The sequence below is a fragment of the Dipodomys spectabilis genome, unplaced genomic scaffold (assembly GCF_019054845.1).
Source record: "Dipodomys spectabilis isolate Male_0828 unplaced genomic scaffold, ASM1905484v1 ptg000018l, whole genome shotgun sequence".
In the NCBI taxonomy this organism is placed as follows: Eukaryota; Metazoa; Chordata; class Mammalia; order Rodentia; family Heteromyidae; genus Dipodomys; species Dipodomys spectabilis.
Window position 1 is genome coordinate 11,873,671 of NW_024870695.1, and position 14,588 is coordinate 11,888,258.

The 14,588-nt window shown below is 41.6% G+C and overlaps 1 protein-coding gene across 4 annotated transcripts; it reads left to right on the plus strand.

Annotated features, from left to right (window-relative positions):
• The first annotated feature begins 1,535 nt into the window (after nt 1–1,535).
• Nucleotides 1,536–7,632, plus strand: LOC122102557 (keratin-associated protein 4-3-like). 4 transcript variants are annotated; one of them, XM_042673308.1, is made up of 4 exons: nt 1,536–1,837; nt 1,883–2,017; nt 2,063–2,115; nt 7,496–7,632. In XM_042673308.1, the coding sequence occupies exons 1-4, from the start codon at nt 1,536–1,538 to the stop codon at nt 7,630–7,632; spliced, it is 627 nt and encodes a 208-aa protein (XP_042529242.1). The 4 variants fall into 4 exon arrangements, with proteins under 4 accessions (XP_042529242.1, XP_042529251.1, XP_042529258.1 ...); XM_042673317.1 differs by lacking the exon at nt 7,496–7,632 and having other exon boundaries at nt 1,536–1,897; nt 1,943–2,132; XM_042673324.1 differs by lacking the exon at nt 7,496–7,632 and having other exon boundaries at nt 1,536–1,867; nt 1,943–2,132.
• The last annotated feature ends 6,956 nt before the right edge of the window (nt 7,633–14,588 follow it).

A 14,588-nucleotide genomic window follows, 5' to 3' on the forward strand; every position in this document is an offset into this window, starting at 1 on the left:
ATAATGAAATGGGTGAGTCTAGTACACAGGCAGGGCTTAGGAAAGTCAGGTGTAAATTAAAGTAAGAAGCATTAAATATTGGGTTTTCTAATTCAAGTTAATAAGTCAATCTAGGTAAGGAGGACATGGGTCCACATGTCCTCCTGCTAAAGCCACAGGACAGGACACCAAACACAGAAGTAAAAGAAACCAACAGGGGCTGAGAAGGTGGCCTAGTGGTAGAGTGCTTGCCTAGCATGCATGAAGTCCTGGGTTAGATTCCTCAGTACCACATAAACAGAAAAGGCCAGAAGTGGTGCTGTGGCTCAAGTGGTAGAGTGCTAGCCTTGAGCACAGAGAGACTCAAGGACAGTGCCCAGGCCCTGAGTTCAAGCTCCAGGACCAGCAAATACTACTACTACTGCTACTACTACTACTGCTACTACTACTACTAAGCAGTACAGATGGAAAGGAATGAATTTTACTATTTAGCAGAGATTGGCATCCCTAAGTAGCCCTAAAAATTGTTTTACAGGTTTGGTTTTGGCAGACAAAAGAGAGAGAGAGAGACAGAGACAGAGACAGAGACAGACAGAGAGACAGAGAGAGAGACAGACAGACAGACAGAGAGAGGAGAAGGGAAGGGGAAGGAGGAAGGGGAGGAGAGAGGAGAGGAAAGGACAGGAGATATATAGAATGTTTCACTACTTCATTTTCCACCTTTGAGATAGTTCTGTGCTGACCATAAAAATGTCAAGAAAAGGGCTGGGAAGGTGGCTCAGTGGTAGAGCACTTGCCTTGCATGCCTGAGGCCCTGGGTTCGATTTCTCAGCACCACATAAGCAAAAAGAAAAAAAGCTGAAAGTGGCATTGTGGCTCAAGTGGTAGAGCGCTAGTCTTGAGCTGAAGAGTTGAGAGACAGCGCGCAGGCCCAACGTTCAGGTCCCACGACTGGACCCCCCCCAAAAAAAAATCAAGAAAAAATGGCCTATCATTCACAGTGGGGAAGGAAATATGTCCTACCTCATCTGGTCTTCCTGCTCTCATGCCAATGGTCTGTCACATAGAAACCTTCTTAGCCCACCTGACTTCTGATGAATAAGTAATCACATTCCAAAGCAGCTTCATCCTCCCCGCTATCCAGAAACAAGCATGAAGCTGAAGACTTATGATTCCATCAAGGCCGACAGGGTATACTAGACACGGTGATGTGTCTTTATCCTCAGATACTTGACATCATGTGTCAGCCCTCATTGAGGAATAAAATGAAAGAGTCACATAGAAGATATTTCCATAGGAACAGATAGATAAACACTAACACACCAGGAAAAGGAAATCCTGTTTCCCTTCCACTTTGGTATTTAACCAGGAAAATATACTTGCCTAATTTGATAATTGCCTGTTTATTAACACAAACAACAACAAGGAAAGAATGCCATAGGTAATGACAGCTGACCCTTAGCAGGGTATAAAAGGGCATCAGGGCCAGAGAGACTTCCAAACTTTCCAGCCACATCTCCTTGAACACTAACTCAGAACCTCCATCCTCCGACACCATGGTCAACTCCTGTTGTGGCTCTACCTGCTCTGAGGAGGGCTGCTGCCAGCCCAGCTGCTGCAGGCCCCAGTGCTGTACCTCTAGCTGCTGCCGCCCCAGCTGCTGTGTGTCCAGCTGCTGCAGGCCCTGCTGCCAGTCTGTGTGCTGCCAGCCCTGCTGCCGCCCCAGCTGCTGCCGCCCTACCTGCTGCATTTCCAGCTGCTGCAGGCCTTGTTGCCAGCCCAGCTGCTGCCGCCCCAGCTGCTGCATCTCCAGCTGCTGCAGGCCCCAGTGCTGCACCTCCAGCTGCTGCAGGCCCCAGTGCTGCACCTCCAGCTGCTGCAGGCCCCAGTGCTGCATCTCCAGCTGCTGCAGGCCCCAGTGCTGCACCTCCAGCTGCTGCAGGCCCCAGTGCTGCATTTCCAGCTGCTGCAGGCCCCAGTGCTGCACCTCCAGCTGCTGCAGGCCCCAGTGCTGCACCTCCAGCTGCTGCAGGCCCCAGTGCTGCATCTCCAGCTGCTGCAGGCCCCAGTGCTGCACCTCCAGCTGCTGCAGGCCCCAGTGCTGCATTTCCAGCTGCTGCCGCCCCAGCTGCTGTGGTAGTTCTTGCTGCTGAGCTCTCTGACCTGCACCCTCCTAGTCTTCAGCAGTCAACATTCTTAGTGGAGACCACTTGTGAGCTGAATCTCGGAGGCCAGTTGTAACACTTTAGTTCCCCCTGGGGTTCATGTGGGCTTCTAAACATGCAATCTCTTCTCCTCCCCATCTTTCTCCGAAATAAACATGATTTGAACTTTCTCTGAACTCTATCAACTATTATGTTACTCATATCCTCACCCCCACTGTGGAAGTATTTGCTCTTTGACATAATACCTCAAATGCTGTATTTCTTACGTTTTAAATAAATCTTAATTTTTCAAAGCATCTAAACATAAAGCTTTGTGTCCCTCTTGCTGTTCCTCTTGAATTGTTGCCACCTGCCCGTCTTTTGCAGCTGACCTCCAAATAATGAAAAGACCATTGCAGAGGACTTCATATCCCTCATCCCTCCTTCCAATTCAGGAGGATGGTTTCATGGCAGCAGCCCCCCATCCGAAAGCATTTTCTCATTGCAGAGCAAGCGAGAGCTTGCTAGGAGGTGAGTGTAGTGTACACAGGCAGGGCTCAAGAAGGTTTAACACTCTAGGAGTTAAAGTTCCTAGAAACAGAGGCCAAGCAGTGCAAAGTTGCTCATGGACATCTGCTCCTGGATCAAGTCCCCTCAGTGGACGCCTCCCACTCCAAGAGCCCAGTGGTCCTTGGTGGGATTGGAGCCCAGATTCCTCCAGAGGAATTCTGCTCATTATATCTCCGTTGGTTTCCTCCCAGGCCTGGATCACTTCTCTAGTTCCCTCCAGATCCTCCTTGTGAAGGAGGATCACAAGGAAACCAATTTGTCTCCATCCCTTTGTGTCTGCAACTGCCTCAGCGTGTACAGAATCTGACACCGTATCACAAGAACCTCAGGGTTCTTGCTCTTTCACTTGTTTTCATACAATATTGGGAGTTGCCACAGCATTGAGCCAATGCTTGTGTTTTCTGGCCACCATGCTTGCAAATTATCCAAACACTTGTCCTTTCTTCTTCCCAATGTGGGACCATCTTTGTATCTAGTCATCTCCACACCCTTTCTTCAATAGCCATGTTAGTTTATTTGAAGGCTGTAGGGAAGGATGACCATGTTAGTAATTCTCATCCCAAAGGACTCACGCTAGAAGAGTGACTTGCTCTATTACATACGTGAGTTGTACAAGGAGTGCTTCATTATGGCATTTCCATAAACACACACCATGTACATCTCAACCTTCCCTTCCCTATCACTGTCTTTCCTCCCTGTTCCTCTCCTCTTCTTCTTCCTTCTTATACTGTTGGCGATGTACCACCCCTGTGGAAATCAGTATGGAGATTCTTCAAATAGCTAAAAATATGTCCAGCTTATGATTGCACCATATCACCTGAATATGTACCTGAATAATTATGTTTACTTACTGAATGGAGCTTTTTTTAATACAACAAACTTTCTCAGAAGAAATCTGGAAGAAACTGGGGGAAGCAAGTTAGAGTCTTAGAAATTGGATGGACAAATGTGGTTTCAGTGAATTCTACCAGATCCGGCCCCCAGAATGTTTTTTTTTAAATGTTTTTTTTTATTGCGAAGATATTGTACAGAGGGGTTACAATTACATGAGCAGGGAAATGAGTACATTTCTTTTTTAATTTTTTATTTTTTAAGTATTTTTTATTGTGAAAATACTGTACAGAGGGGTTACAATTGCATGGGCAAGATAATGAGTACATTTTTTTATCAAGCATTGTAGCCTCCTCCTTTGTTTACCCTTCCCATCCCTTCCCAGCCTCCCCCCTCCCACCAAAGCTGTAAAGTTCGTTTTCGACATGACAACTTGTACTTCTCATTGTTGCAACGGGTCCACCTGTATCCTTATTTAAACGATTTGTTTTTCCCCTTCCACTCCACAAATTATACTGACATCAAATACAGTGAAAGCAGGGGTTATACTGTGGGGGAGGGACATACAAAGCAACAAAGAAATAATCTTATAAATGCGTTAGAAACAAATGCATGAGAGGAGGCTGCAATGCTTGATAAGAAATGTACTCATTATCTTGCCCATGTAATTGTAACCCCTCTGTACAGTATGTTCACAAAAAATGAAAATTAAAATTAAAAAAAGAAACAAATGCATGAAAGAAAAAAAACATTTAAATACATATCTAGGGTTCATTTTCCTAACATCACCTCATCTGACCTTTTCTGCTTGACTCATACATATACTAGATATTGCAAATAAGGGAAACCATGGGACCTATGTTTCTTTGGGCTTGGCTTACTTCCACAGAATGTTCTAAAGCGCAACCATAGCTCTGCCTCTCCTAGAGGAAATGTGGCTGAACTTCTGCAGTCCCATTTTTTTTTTTTTTTTGGCTATGGCCACCCCAGGGTGGAAGGAGATATAACAGATAATATCAAGTTAGATACTAGCAATTGTCTTTAAATTATTTTTGTGACTTGCAATTTAATTTATGTACATAATACTATAATATAGAGGCTTGTTTAAATGGAGTTCAACATTAGGATTCTCTGAGGAGCATTGAAAATGTCTCAAGCCCTGGCCTGACCCTAAACCAAATTAAAACAAGATTGTCCTAGGCAGAAACCAGGCCTGGACAGTTTTAAACTTTCCCCAAGTGATTGTATCATGCAGCCAACTGTCAGAGCCACTGGTCCCAGCAGTCATGATGTGCTACTTCTTGGACTATAATAAGAATGTACTCTGCCTTTGTAATTGTGATGAAATGTTTTTCCTAACCTCCATAAATCGATATGGAAACATCACCATTAAAAATCAAAAAGGTCTTTTTCTTCTTTGTTTTTGTTTATTTAGTTTTTTCCTCAGCCTCTCATCTGTAACAACTCCAGTGAAAAATCTCCTTTTCCCTTCAAGATTCTCTGAGGCCTCACAATAAAATTACTAAAATCTTTCAAATCCCAGCTTTTCCCACACATGCTTACAAATTAAAAACCTGTAAATCAAAGGCAATTTAGTTTGATAAACATATTACAAAGGAGTTGGTCTTTAAATGCTCTTAAGTAAATCAAGCACACCATCAGGGTGTTAACCAACTCATCTCTCTCTTTCTGAGACATCTTTGGACTTTATAATGAGAGTCCTGAGTTCTGAGATACTCTCTCAGTCCTGGGAAGTCAGAGACAATTGGTAGTGCTAGCCTGAAATTGGTTAATAGTATTAAAATAACCATCAATACAGCTCTATATGAACTAGCATAGTATCTCACAGACATAGGCCAAGCTAAAGATGTATCATTTGTTTGAATTCTAGATCATAACAAATCTATGGTAACAAGTTATTTAGAACACTGCTCTGCCCCCCACCCCCAGTGTTGGTGGGAGTTGAGTTGACTGAAGTTACACTGGGGACCCTTACATGGGATGTAGATGTTCCTTCTCTTGATAGTTAAAGAAGTTACATGGAAGTATGCATTTATCAACGCTCACAGTGTATGAGTTTTACTCAATCATAAAAACTTAAAACTGACTGACTAGAAATGTTAATGAAGGAATCTATCAATAGTTCTACCAAATCACCACGCTAGCTAATTTGTATAAACACAATTTTTTGAGTGAGCTGACACTCTGATGAGTTCTTCTGATGTGCCTTCGCTATAGTGTATTATAATTGTGCTTGTGTGTGTGTTTCACTCATGTGTGCACTCTCCCAGGAAAGAAACTCTATATCATTCTCTTAATGGTTGGCAACATGGGTCTCTCTGATCACCTATTCAACGCAGCTACAGTATGAGCAAAGCAGCATCGGGATCTAGGTGCATGTACAAAGCTTGAATGAACACTATAAATGCAGAAGGGTCAAGAGGCTTCAGCACCAATACACTCTAGGAGTCTGATAGAAATGCAGGGCCTGGGGCTTACTGAGCAATCAGAAGTTCCACGAGCATGCCAAGACATCTGCATATGTGTAAGGTGTCCGGGTGATTTGGATGCATGCCCAGGTTAGACTACTTCCCAACAGAGAAGTGATATAATAATTCAAGAAGGTCAAATTTGTCAAAAAAAAATCTACAGACATTTGGGATCACTTCCAAAAATTAGTGACATGGGTTTCTCTAGTCTGGAAGTCAGTTCTGAAGAGATGTATATAATAATTAGTTGATATATTTGGCTTCAATGAAGTAATACATTTAACTCATAAGATTTTAAGAAGATTAAAATGAGACTGTGTCTTCAAGTACCTAAGAGATCAGAAAGAGAGAGACAACACACACATACAAGACAATAATCCAGCAATTTAAGAAATTATGTGACAGGGCTGGGAAGGTGGCTCAGTGGTAGAGCGCTTGCCTTGCATGCTCAAGGCCCTGGGTTCGATTCCTCAGCACCACATAAGCAAAAAGAAAAAAGCTGGAAGTGGCGCTGTGGCTCAAGTGGTAGAGCGCTAGCCTTGAGCTGAAGAGCTGAGGGACAGCGCCCAAGCCCAGAGTTCAGGCCCCACGACTGGACCCAAAAAAATTTTTAAAAAAAATTATGACAATGTCATAATACCAATCAGATGACTTTCCTGACAGCATTTAGAAATACAGAACATGATGCAAAGTCTGAAGTGACCAGCAAAACCCATTCCATGGATAGAGAGGTCACTAACATCACTAGTGTATGGACCAATGTCCCTTTCCTCATTGCTCACAAAATGATCCAGTTGAAAGAATGTTTTTCTCCCACCCGAAACAGGCTAAATTATCAGCTGGCCTTCTTTCCCATTTGAGGAAATGCATACTAATTTATGACTGTCCAACTCTCCTTGAGTGAGAGGTTGCAGGGAGAGAGTAGAGAATGTAATTTAAACACAAAGTATCACATGACAGTGCTGGTGGTGTGTGTGTGTGTGCACACGTGTGTGCAATAAAGACACTGTGTTCTGGAAGATGCCACCCAGTGTGAGTCAGGAAGAAAACCAGATCAGTAGAATGTATTACAACCAATGAGACAAGACAACGTTCTCGCTGCCAAATTAAACCATAACGCAAACAAACATTATTGTACAATCTGATCATTGCTTCTCTATTCAGCAAACAAAAAATAAGGAAAACTTACTGACAACAGGAACATGGACAGAGAATGTAAGAACATTTCTAAACTCCAGTCCTTTAGTCTCCTGGACACCCACCCCAAACCTCCATCCTCTGACACCATGGTCAACTCCTGCTCTCAGGAGGGCTGCTGCCAGCCTACCTGCCTGCAGACCACCTGCTGCAGGACCACCTGCTGCCACCCCAGCTGCTGCAGGCCCCAGTGCTGTACTTCTAGCTGCTGCCGCCCCAGCTGCTATGTGTCTAGCTGCTACAGGCCCTGCTGCCAGTCTGTGTGCTGCCAGCCCAGCTGTGGAGGTTCCAGCTGCTGCCGGCCCTGCTGCTGCCTGCGTCCAGTGTGTGGCCAGATCTCCTGCCACACCACTTGCTATCGCCCTACTTGCGTCATCTCCACCTGCCCCCGCCCCATGTGCTGTGCCATGCCTTGCTGTTGATCTCTGAGGCCTGTAATGTTGGCCACACTATGGATGTCTTCATGAGTCACACGAAAGTGCATCGTGGGCTCCTGGGGAGCTGGATGCTTACCTACGCTGGCCTCTTCTGTCACAGTGGCATTCAGAGTTGCATTCTGCTGCCTGTAGGAAGCAACAGGCACAAACACATTAGCTAAAGGATCTTAGCCCAGGGTCAAATGCATCTCTTTGTGGAACAATCCACAGTTAGTGCTTGCTAACTGTGACACTGTCATAGAGCATCGTGTTCTCAATGAACACCATTTCCTACGGTGATATTGAAATCTCCTGATTCACTTGTTATTTGGTTGTCTCTGTGTGTGAGATTCATCTGTCAGTTCAGACCAAGGTCTCACTCTCTCCAAATTCAAGGGAGAGTTAAAATGTCTGGAGATTTATGAACTTCATGGCAACCTTCTTGTGAAAAATTTAAAACTCTTCATTATCATGTGCTCACCATTTTATCATTTCTCAGCAAAAACTCCTAATTTTAGTTCATCACATTATTGAAGTATCTCTATTTTTCTGGGTCAATTTACTCCTTCACTAAGGCTTAATTCACTTGAGCAGCTTTTCTGCCCACCATAACTCAGATAAGAATGGTCCCTGTGACTTGAAAAACATGTAACATGTACAGTAATATTATGTTTATAAAAATATAAGGGCTTACCAGTTTTTATCCATAATCAAAAAATGTATTAAGCCATTTTAAATTCAAATTTTCTAAGCATGATATATTTTCAGTGTTATATTTACAAAGAGTAAATTGTTTGAATTAAGAGTAATTGTTTGAGTTTTTGAGTCATAATTTTGTATTTCTGTATCTTTATAGAAAGCAAATAATCCTGTTTTTATTCCAAATAGTAAACCATGAGTTGCTATGAATAACCCATCTACATTTATTTTCCCCTTATCTTTTTTCCCCTGGAGTTTTGCTATTAGTATGTAATAGTTTTATAAAGGAGTTTTATTGTGACATGTCCATGTATGCATAAAATGTACCCTGATTTAAAGGGGTTAAATTGTCAAGGGACAAAGTGAATAGATGTTGACATACGTTAAATTTCACCTCAACATACGTTGGAGTTATAGCCTTCAAATATCATGGGAAGATCCTGCAGACATTTTCTGTCTCAACCTTTTCCACTCATTCTATAGAGCACAGAACTGTGTCTTTTAGTCACTGGGATTAACAGACCCTTCATCCTCCCATAGCTTCTTCTCTGACAACTGCAAATTACAGGGTGTGGGCTCTAGATTTAATTTGGTGTTTTATTAGCCTGAACGAAATCAAAGAATAGAGCTTTTCTATGGCTTTTCAGTCTTAAAGAAAATGAGGCCTGTAATTTCCAACTTTACAAGAGCAGAAACGAGATGGCCCACTGAATCTGGGTAATGAGAAGATGATTTGCAAAAGCATCAGTCATGTCAAGGGAAATTAGAGAATTCAGAGCACATAGTGACTAGAAGCAGATCTGAAGGCCTAGGCAATGACCGGATGAAGTGGCCAGAAGACTGAATGTCTTCTGTGGTGGTAACTGCCTTCAGGGAGGATTCTGGTGCTATAAAAAGTATAAAAATGATACTAGAGAGGTTATGATGGAAATAACAAAACAGATAAAATATTACAAATGGAAAAGTATGACTGGCATGATTATTTTGTGACTACCACCACTCTGTCTGTATGTATGCTGGGATGGATTTTAGGTGAATGCTAATCATCTTACTGTGGGATTGACTAAGCCCTTCTCAATAACAAATACGACAAAATATCAAGACACAGGGGGAAAAAAAACCAAGAGTCAACGTGTTTTAAGGAGATGTTTTGATTAAGGAACCTGTTGACACAAAAAAATGAAATACAAAAATACACAAACTATGGGATAGCTCTTAGAACTTTTGCCAAGAACCTTCTTACTATAGTTCAGATGCCAATTGTCTCCACCAAGTTCATATATTAAGGGTCCAGTCCTTGGAATGGTGCTGTTCTGAGGAAGGGGGACCTACAGTGAGGATGGAAGGGCATTGGGTTATGCCCTGGAAGGAGGTTGTGGGATCTCTTGTTTTCTGACCAGAGTGAGGGGGTTTTGCACTGTCATGGGCTTCCTTCTTCACGATGTCCTGCCCAAAAGCAATGAGGTCAACTGATCATGGACCGAAATTTCTAAAATTGTGAGCCAAAAGAAACCATACCTATTTATAAGCTGATTTGCTTGCATTCATCATAGCAATAGAGAATTGACAAATGTGCCTCTTTTTTCCCCCTTATTTTTTTTTTTTTTTTGTTCAGTTTTAGGGCCTGAACTCAGGACCTGGGCGCTATCCCTGAGACTCTCTATGCTCAAAGCTAGTGCTCTACCACTTGAGCCACAGAACCACTTCTGGTTTTTGAGTAGTTAATTGGAGAGAAGAGTCTCGCAGGGACTTCTCTGCCTGGGCCAGCTTCGAACCACAATCCTCAGATCTCAGTCTCCTAAGTAGCTAGAATTACAGGCACGAGACATCAGTGTGGATGTTTTTTTTCCTCTATTTTCAATTTGTTCCAAATCTCTGGTGACTCTTTCTTTGAAAGAAAGACCTTTAGCATTCAGCATAAATATAGCAACTGTCTTTATGGATACTCATCACTCAGTACTGGGAGTCGATCTTCAACACTGTCTCACTTTAATCTTTTCAAACAATCTCTCTCCCCAGAAATTCAAGAGCATTTTGGCATTTCTTTCTTTTTTTTAAGACACATATAATTCTTATTTAAGTTTTGAATTATCTTTAAGTAGTTATATAAAGGAATTGTCATTTAACAAAGCAGTTTATGAATACAATGCATCTTGATTCATTGATGTTCAACATTCTCCCATCCCTCTCAACCCACCCCTTACCTCACTTTTCTTAATTTTGTAGGATATAATTAGAATTCTTGACTGCATTCTCTTCCTACTTTTCTATTCACTCATCTATTCCTCTCCCCTTGGCTCCATTTCTTAAGACAGATTACTAACGGTAAAATGAAGCCAGGCACCTGTGGCTCATGCTTGTCATCCTAGCTACTCAGCAGGCTGAGATCTGAGGTTTGGGATTTGAAGTCAGTTGTTCAGAAAAGTCCATGAGACTCCAGCAAGTGGTACAGTGCCAGCCTTGAGTGAAAAAGCCAAGTGAGAAGATGTGGTCCTGAGTTCAAGCTCCAATACTAATGTATGCACACACACTCATACACATTACATTCAAATTGTATTTCAGGCTTTGGTATGCAAAGAGGAATAAGCATAGTCCCTTCCCTGACAGACTATTTTAGAAGGAGCCAATCAACCAGTGCATTTCTGGCAGAGAATGAAATCAACTTATGCCTACAACAGAAGTGCAGTGGAGGAAGGACTTTGCTTTGTGTAGGGCCAAGGAAGATATCGAAGAAAACCAGCCTTAAACTCACCAATAAAAGATGACCAGCAGAATTCTGACTTCATAAGAAATGCCCTGGCCTCAGACAAAGGCAATTTCCTGAACAGAATGTTTTTCTGTAAATAATTATTTTTACCTAAGTGTTTGTGGCACACACAAATAAATACTCCTTATTTAAGACTATAATCACGCGAATCCCTGATTTTGAAATTCTATACGGATGCATTTTCTGTGTAAGTACATGTAAGTTAAGTGATACAGATTTTATATTCACCTTAATGTCTCTAAAAAATTAGCCGTAAGGGATACTCCAAAAATTGCAAGTCTTTTTAGCTCAGAAGGTGGGAAAAACATTCTAATAAAATATCAGGAAAACAAGGCAATAAGATATCTTAATATTCTAAATATTAAGAATAGATAAAATATTCTAAATATTAAAAATAGATGAAAAACAATTTTTCTAGACCATTCTACCTCAGTTTGGAGGACAATTCTGAAGACAGAGCCAGACCAAGCTCAGATACTCTACAGTCCTTAAAACCATGGAGTTACCATTAACGGTTTCAGGGTGCACCAGGGTGCTGAGGATGAACACACCTTGGCATGTCCTAAGAACTTCACCAGCTCAGTGACCACCCAGAATGGACACGTGACTCATACGCTTCCTTGATTCTCATACTCACACAGGGGAGCTTACTTCCTCTTCTTCATTCTAGCATTCCATTTGATCAAAGCATGGGTTTACTCACTGGGGGCCCTACCTCCATCAGAAGCTTCCCTGCTTCATATCACAATGAGAAACAGAAAAGAGATGATGGCCCTCTTATTCACATGACACCCAGAGACTGATGTCATGTAATATTGCAACCAAGAGAGAAATCTAGCAGGTGACTCATGAGGTAACACACAGGAAACATGAAAAAGAGGAACTAATTCTTTTCTATGAATTGGTAGTTTTTACTAGAAAAATGCAGTTCATTAGTTCCATTTATGTCATATTAACCAAAGCAAGAACATTGTCTTTTCAAAATCACAGAAACTCCTTAGCTGAGTATAAAAGGGGACTACATGCAAGATGACTCCAAAACTTGAAACTCACTTTCCTGAAAACTGGCCCAGAACCTCTACCCTCAATACCATACTCAGCTCTTGTTATGGGGTGACCTATGAACTCTACCCTGGGGGGGGGGGACCGAAATACATTTCTGACCAATTTGTGATAAGAAAAGAATTTAGAAAACAATACTAGATGAGAATTGTGGAAAAATATTTAATACCTAATGTTGTAAATTCTATTGCATGAACAATAATTCAAATTGTGCAATGATATTAATCCTCTACTTCACTGACAGCATAGAACACCCTATGGATCTGAGATGACAGGTGGAAACTAGTTGAACCTGCAGGTGGTCTCAGCCTACAAAGTAGTTTTTAATGTTATGAGACTCTATGTACATGGCTTCCTATCTCATAGGGAACAGTGTCTGAAGAGAACAAGGGTCATGGAACACGCTCTAAGGTGTGGGACATTCCAATGTTTTCTAAGATGGAAAATGAACAACAACAACTAGAGAAGGTTAGAAGCAACCAGACGGAGAGGTAAAGATGACAACTAGAAAAGAATATGCCATTCTTTCTGATGAAGGCATAGAATTCCATTGTGTATGTATACCACATTTTCTTGATCCATTCATCTACTGAGGGGCATTTGGGTTGGTTCCACATCTTAGCTATGGTAAATAATGCTGTAATAAACATAGTTGTGCTGGTAGCTTTAGTGTGGTCTTTTTGTGATCATTTGGGTAAATGCCCAAAAGTGGGATTGCTGGGTCATAGGCGAGCTCTATGTGGAGTCTTTTGAGGAACCTCAATACTGCTTTCCAAAGTGGTTGAACAAGTTTACACTCCCACCAACAATGCAGTAGGCTTCCCTTCTGTCCACATCCCCTCCAGCATCTGTTGTTATTAGAGTTCTTGAGTGAGGTGGAATCTCAATGTTGTTTTGATATGCATTTCTTTTATGGCTAGAGAGGTTGAGCATTTCTTCATGTGTCTATTGGCCATCCTTCTTTCCTCTTCAGAGAATTTTCTCTTTAAGTCTTTAGCCCACTTATTTATTGGGCAGTTGTTTCTCTGAGATTTTGTTGTTGAGGGATTTAATTTTTTGAGTTTCAGGTATATTTTAGATATGAGACCCTTGTCCATTGTATGTAGTGAAGATCTTCTCCCAATCCGTGGGCTTTCTATTGATCTTGCTAGCTATGTCCTTTGCCATGCAGAAGCTCTGCAATTTCATGCAATCCCATTTGTCCAACCTTTCTTTGATTTGTTGTGTTTCTGGGTCTCTATTAAGAAAATTTCGGCCTATGCAAAGGAGACCTAGGGTTTCTCCTATTCCATCCTGTAATGTTTTCAGAGTGTCTGCTTTCACTCCAAGGTCTTTGATCCATTTGGAGTTGATTCCTTTTGAACAGTGTTACTCTTCCACCATTTTCTCCCACTTTTCCACCTCCCAACTCCCTCCTCTCCCTCCCCCCAGCACAAGTTGTAAAGTTCATTTCTAACATAGTGTCTAGTATCACTGTTGCACTGGTTCACCCTTTGTCCTGAAGTTTCTATGATTCCCCATCCTTCCCAAATCAGATAAATTTATAAACAAGGCAAAAGGAACAGAAATCAAAACAGTGGCAACAGGGAATAAACCAAAGGAGAAAAAGAAAGAAAGAAAAAAGAAACAATGCAAACCTCTTGCTTCCTTTCTTGGAATTCATTTTGATAAACATCATTTTATATGGTCATATGCAAATATCTATTGAACTATTGTGATCCTCTGCTAAGAATATTCTAGGCATATTCTAGTTATTAAAAAAGGGAAACCATGTAGCCTGTTTCTTTGGGTCTGGCTTACCTTGCTTAATATAATTCCTTCAGGTTTTTCCATTTCCTTATGAACCTGGCAACGTTACTTATTTCTGTGCCTAAAGAGACCTATACCATCCTCCAATCAAAATTCACTAATTGTTACTCACTGAAGATTGTGTCCTCATTTCTTAAAATGACAAACAAGACAGTCTTGTAGCTTTGTAGACTTTATTAGTCACCACCTGACTTTTTACTAGGTGTCTTTCTATTTCATGAGCAAATCACCTAACCCTATGAATCTATCTTACCTTGGAGGATTGTATGGATAAAAGAACACAATATATGCTTCATGTGTCACACCAGACAGCCTGCATCCATGGTATTTAGGGCTTTCCTAGAATGATAAACATGCTTCCATGCAATGAGTAGGCGCTAGTTCTGCCTCTGTTTACAACTGGACTCCCACCCCCACCCCCCATATCACTTCTTTTGATGGAAAAGTTTCAAACCCAAATAGAATCAGAGGACAAGCAGGTAGCTTGGAAGAGTGAGCTAGATCCTGGAGAAAACAATGTAGGTTGATTTTTGGAAACTGTGGCTACCTGCACATTGCAAGACCATATAAAAAGTTCTCTGGAGCTCCTGGCCGTTAGTTCCACACCGGATACACATTAATTTGC